The sequence below is a fragment of the Manis pentadactyla genome, unplaced genomic scaffold (genome assembly GCF_030020395.1).
Source record: "Manis pentadactyla isolate mManPen7 unplaced genomic scaffold, mManPen7.hap1 scaffold_341, whole genome shotgun sequence".
NCBI classification, from domain to species: Eukaryota; Metazoa; Chordata; class Mammalia; order Pholidota; family Manidae; genus Manis; species Manis pentadactyla.
The window spans coordinates 94,087-99,705 of record NW_026644728.1 but is presented as its reverse complement, the minus strand read 5'-3'; the positions used below and the strand labels follow the sequence as shown (position 1 = coordinate 99,705).

At 52.9% G+C, this 5,619-nt stretch overlaps 1 protein-coding gene across 1 annotated transcript; it reads left to right on the top strand.

The window, feature by feature from the left end:
* The first annotated feature begins 312 nt into the window (after positions 1-312).
* Positions 313-4,297, top strand: LOC130682369 (phospholipid phosphatase-related protein type 2-like). The gene is made up of 4 exons (XM_057496740.1): positions 313-366; positions 1,641-1,817; positions 2,395-2,517; positions 3,022-4,297. Exons 1-4 carry the CDS (start codon positions 313-315, stop codon positions 3,052-3,054), a joined length of 387 nt encoding a protein of 128 aa, XP_057352723.1. The 3' UTR covers positions 3,055-4,297.
* Positions 4,298-5,619: the final 1,322 nt, after the last annotated feature.

Here is a 5,619-nt window from a genome sequence, read left to right as displayed (position 1 = left end):
TCCCTCAGTGGATCCCCCGTCTCCCTTGGGAGCTGGGAAAGTCACCTGAGTGGAGGCCAGGATTCCCCTTCAGAGGCATCTCCTTGATGCTAGGGACTGAGGAAGGCCGTGGGCACCTGCGAGAGTCTAGGCTGAGGCTGCGCTTCTGCGGCTCCTCAAAGGCCCGCGTGTCTGGAATCAGACCCCGACAGCCCGACTGGGTATCCATGAGGAGTGTCTCTCTTTCTGTCTGCTTGACTTCCAGCCTGCTTCTTCAGGCCGCCCCAGCCTCTGGGTGAGGCAAGGGTGCTCTTTACGTCCTTTACTCGCTCAATGTGTGCCTCTGACTTCGTCAGTGCCCTGGACCCCGTTGCTCAGCACCGCAAGGTAGGAGATCTGCGCTTCGCCCTTACTCCTGACGAAATGCTGTACTTGTTATCTCATAAAAATGTGTCCGGTTCGTTGAAGAATGCTGTTGGTAATTTGAGGCTGATTGCATTGAATCTGTAGATTGCTTTAGGCAGGATGCACATTTTGATAATACTAATTCATCCTAGGCAGGAGCATGGGATGAGTTTCCATTTGTTTGTGTCCTCTTTAGTATCTGTTAAGAGTGTCTTGTAGTTTTCAGGGTATGGTAGGTCTTTCAGTTCCTTGGTTAGGTTTATTCGTAGGTATTTTATTCTTGTTGATGCAATTGTGAATGGAATTGTTTTCCTGATTTCTCTTTGTGCTAGTTCATCGTTAGTGGCTCGGAAAGCAACAGGTTTCTGTGTATTAATTGTGTGTCCTGCAACTCTGCTGAATTCGGATATCAGTTCTAGTAGTTTTGGAGTGAAGTGTTTAGGGTTTTTTTTTATGTACGATAAATATCATGTCATTGGCAGATAGTGACAGTTTGACTTGTTCTTTACCAGTCTGGATGCGTTGTATTTTTTTGTTTCGTCTGATTGCCATGCCTAGGACCTCCAGTAGTATGTTAAATAGCAGTGGGGTGAGTGGGCATCCCTGTCCTGTTCCCGATGTCAGAGGAAAACTTTTCAGCTTCTCGCTGTTAAGTATGATATTGGCTGTGGGCTTGTCATATACGGCCTTTATTATGTTGAGGTACTTTCCCTGTATACACATTTTCTTGAAAGTTTTTATCATGAATTGATGTGGAGTATTGTCGAATGTTTTTTCAGCATCTTTGGACGTGATCATTTTTTTTTTGTCCTCCATTTTACTGATGTGGTGGATATTGTTCATGGATTTTCTAATAGTGTACCATCCTTGCATCCCTGGAATAAATCCTACTTGATCATGAGCTCTTGAACCTACCCCTTGAACCCCAATTCCACCCTCTAGTTCTGAAACTCCACCCCAAGCAAGCATCTTTCTGGGTGTGTGACTGATCCTGGGGAGACCAGGCCCCAGAAATGTCCACTGCTCTTTGGTGCTCTGTGCACATCCCCGTCCCTGGAAGGACCCACTGGGAGTCCGTGACTCCATCCCCCAAACTCCTGTTCCCCTGGCTCCTTTTTCTGGAGACCCTGGCCTCAGCGTCCCAGTCCAGTGTCATTCCGGGGGATCCAGCCACTCCCCATAACCAGGAACGCAGTGTCCACTCGGGTTTGGCAGCTGCACCGCCCCATGTGACCTGACCGGTCTGGCTCCCACAGATGTACGTGACACTCGTGTTCTGTGTGAAGGGCTCCCGCCTGGTCAAATCCTTGCTCTGCCTGCCCCTGCTGTGCCCTGCCTTCCTGGTGGTCGTGGTCCGCGTGGCTGAGTACCGCAACCACTGTTCAGACATTCTGGCTGGCTTCCTTACCGGAGCAGCCATCGCCACCTTTCTGGTGAGCCACCTTCCCATCTGTCCCTGTATGGCAGACCCTCCATCAGCTCCATGACCCAAGAGGCAGGCCTGTGTGATGGTGGAGAGTATGGACCTGGGGCGAGTCTCTTAACCTTACGCTGCCTGGAGGTTTTCATCTGTGAAACGGGATGATAGGAAGAGGGCCAAGCAAGTGAAGCACTCGCTATGAGCACAAAATTGAAGGAGGCACAAACCCACTCAGTAATCAAGATAAATAGTATAGTAATGAAAACGTTTTAAAAATCAAAATTAATGCAGACAACACCTTGTCCAAAAATACTGAAGTTTTAAATGCAGACAGTATCCGATTCTGCTCTTGCACAACTTGGCCTTACTTGCCTTCACCTTCTTCCCACCCTTTGGACTAAGTAACAGTACCTACCTCTTGGTAAAATGGAAAGAACAGTGGTGCCATATAGGAAGCGCCATAAAAATGTTAGCTGCTTTTTGAAACCTGAGCCTCAGTTTCCTTATCTGAAAAATGGGGATGGTATTTATACAACTCCTACTTATTGGCCTCTGGCCTCAACATGCAAACTGCCCTCCCTCTGCCCCAGGTCACCTGTGTCGTGCACAACTTCCAGAGCCGGCTGCCTTCTGGCCGAAGGCTCTCCCCCTGGGAGGACTTGGGCCAAGCCCCCACCATGGAGAGCCCCCTCGAGAAGTTAAGTGTGGCCCAGGTAAGGGGGGCTGGGGGCCGCTCCCCGCTGGAGAGGGTGGTAGCTGGAGGGGGACCAGGGAGGCAGGAAGTTAGGCAAGAGATGGGGATCTCAGGGCCATGGGGGGTGGGCAATGGCTCATCTCTGCGGGCCTAGGTCCTGGGGGACAGTCCCAGAAACAAGTGCCCGTCTCCTCTCTCCCTCCCAAGGGGACATGATTAATCCTGAGAATCCTGGTTGGTGTTTCCATTGGGCTTTCTGCCCAATGCGCCCCCTCGTGGTTGTGGCCGGCAGGGCCTGGGGGGCCGCTAGCCCCTTCCCTCTGCCTGTTTGTCTCAAAAACCTTAGGCCTGCAGGCCGCATTGGACACCGGCACGGCTCACCCCACCCAGTGAGTGTCGAGGGAGTGGGGGGTAACCGGGGGGGACTTCCAGATGGCAGTCACTGCCGCAGAGGTCTCCCCTATGTTCTCGTGGTCCCTTCCCAAGCTTTCTGATGCCCCGATCTCTGCTCCCTGACCCTCAGAGCCACAGAACTGCACCCGCCGTGGCCACCTGATCCCCAGCTGCGTGTCCTCCAGGGCTCCAGCCATGTGTTCGTCGCCCCGTGTGCCGCGCCCTCGGTTGAGGTCTGAGCCGACACCGCTGCCCCTGCCCCTGCCTCTGCGTGCACCAGCTCCCAGCCAGGGCCCCTCACCCTCCTCCCCGGGGCCTGGGGGGCCAGGTGGGGGAGGCGGACGTGGTCGGAAGCTGCTGCTGCCCACACCTCTACTGCGGGACCTGTACACCCTGAGCGGACTCTACCCCTCCCCTTTTCACCGGGACAACTTCAGCCCTTACCTATTTGCCAGCCGTGACCACCTGCTGTGAGGCCCCACCACCCACCCAGAACCTACCCGCTCCCCATTTCTCCCCTGCCACGCGTGTGTGTGCGTGTGCCGTGTGAGTGCCAAAGCCCCCTGTCCCCAAACCAGCCAGGCCCAGATATCAGCCTGGCTGGGAGGACATTAGGGGGACCCTCCGCCTCTCTTGTCCTCTGGGACCATCCAAGGGGCATAACTAGGAGGTGGGCCTCTAGGGTGGCTCCTTTAAGAGCCAAAACCTGACCCTATTGGCCACTGCCAGCCAGTGGGGACCCCCAGTTCTCAGAATTCTAACCAAAAGGACTTTACTTCAGCCAATGGGAAACTCCCCCGTCAATTCTTAGAATCTCAGGCAGAGGGCAACTCCAGGCAGTGTTCAGCGTCAGAACAACCAGTAGGAGTCCTTGGTTTTCAGAATTTCTAAGGTGGGTGGGTATGATTCCAGTCAATGGGGGACGCCAGTGTCATAGCGCGTGCCAAGGAGAGGAGGGAGGTGGGGTCATCCTTTGTCACTGGGTCTTCTCAGAATGAGAATGCTCAGCAGGAGGGTGGGGGCAGGCTCCCCCGCGGCAGGGTCCTTGGCGCACCTATTCCTATCTCAGCCCCGCCTCCATGTGCAACCTCTCACTGAGTCCCTCCTAACTCCCTACTTACGCAGGGCTAGCCCCAGTTCAGAGGTTTTTGGGCTTCATGGTGCTGTGCTTCCCCTTGCCTGAGCCTGGGTCACTGTAAACCCTTCTGTTAGTTATTAGGGCTGTGGGAAGGGGCCTGTTTTTCCTGGAAACCACCCCTGTTCTCCACACCATTCCCCATGCCTCAGCCTCATGCTTATGTGCCATTATAGAGGACATGGGTGGAGCAGAGAGGGCTCCCCCTCCTCGGGCAGCCAAAGGTACTGGGCAGAGGAGAAACTGCCCCACCTTTCCTGCTCCCTCCTCATCTTTAATAAAGACTTGTTTGTAACAGAAGTTTGGCCACTTGCCTTCCTTCCCTGGGTTGCAAGGAAGAAGAACTTTAATCATGGATCTAGGTGTTGGTGAGTCTGGGTGTGGGTGTGTCTGAGGGCAACTGTGGAAAGGCATTGTGGGACCAAGGAGCTAACGACTTGGTTTTAAATCCTGACTCAGTATTTTCTGGTTGTGTGGCCTCTGCAAAGTTACTTAACTTCTCTGCTGGTTTCTTTTTTTTCAATTTTTTAAATTTTGGTATCACTAATATACAATCACACGAGCAACATTGTGGTTACTAGCTTCCCCCCATTATCAAGGCCCCACCACATACCCCATTACAGTCACTGTCCATCAGCGTAGTGAGATGCTATAGAGTCACCACTTGCCTTCTCTGGGCTATACTGCCTTCCCCGTGTCCCCCCTACATGATGTATGCGAATCGTAATGCCCCTTAGTCCCCTTCTCCCTCCCTTCCCACCCACCCTCCCCAGTCCCTTTTCCTTTGGCAACTGTTAGTCCATTCTTGGGTTCTGTGAGTCCGCTGCTGTTTTGTTCCTTCAGTTTTTGCTTTGTTCTTATGCTCCACAGATCTTTATCTTTTCTTTAACTGTCAAATGTGGACATCCCCACACAAACACACAAACATGTGGTGAGGGGCCTCACATGACTGTCTTTTCCAGGCATCTGGCCTCCTTCTGACCATGGCCATGGTGCAGAGGGCACAGGGAATAGGGCCAGGGCACTAAGAATCTCCAAGCCAAACCCCTAGCTGCATGGATGCAAGCAGGGGTTCTGATAGTGATGTTGTGCTGAGACCCAACCTCTGAGGACCCAGTGGAGACCAGGGAGGGTAGGAGCAGGCAGGCAGCCACACAACAACACCCACCCCTACACCGTGGCTCTGCGGTGCTCCAGATAGGCCATTCGGGACTCCGCGTCATCCAGGAACTAGGAGAGGGGAGTCGGCTTCCCTCCCTTCCTCCTTCATCCATTCAGCACTCTGGAGCAGCTACTGTGTGCCAGGTGCTGTTTAGTTAGGCACAGGGGCCACAGCAGTGAACAGAACAGATGCCAGTCCCTGCCCTCTGGGAGCCCACCTTCTACTAGGGAGAGACGGAGAATAAGCAAGGGAAGTATGATAGGTACAAAGCCACAATTCCAGATTTCAACAAGGTCTATAAACCAAGATTTCTTTCCTAATTCACGTGTGGCAAATCCTGACCTGGACTGACATGTAGTTATTATAGCCTTTATTAACGTGATGTGGATACCCTTATGTTTTGTTACAGACAAAGTGGTTGATTTTGAGAT

What these genes read in the sequence shown, in the direction of transcription:
- LOC130682369 (XM_057496740.1), top strand. Translation starts at nt 313, where the DNA reads ATGTGTGCCTCTGACTTCGTCAGTGCCCTGGACCCCGTTGCTCAGCAC. An exon ending in CCGTTGCTCAGCACCGCAAG is followed by an intron (nt 367 to 1,640) that starts GTAGGAGATCTG and finishes TGGCTCCCACAG; the next exon opens with ATGTACGTGACACTCGTGTT. An exon ending in AGAAGTTAAGTGTGGCCCAG is followed by an intron (nt 2,518 to 3,021) that starts GTAAGGGGGGCT and finishes CCTGACCCTCAG; the next exon opens with AGCCACAGAACTGCACCCGC.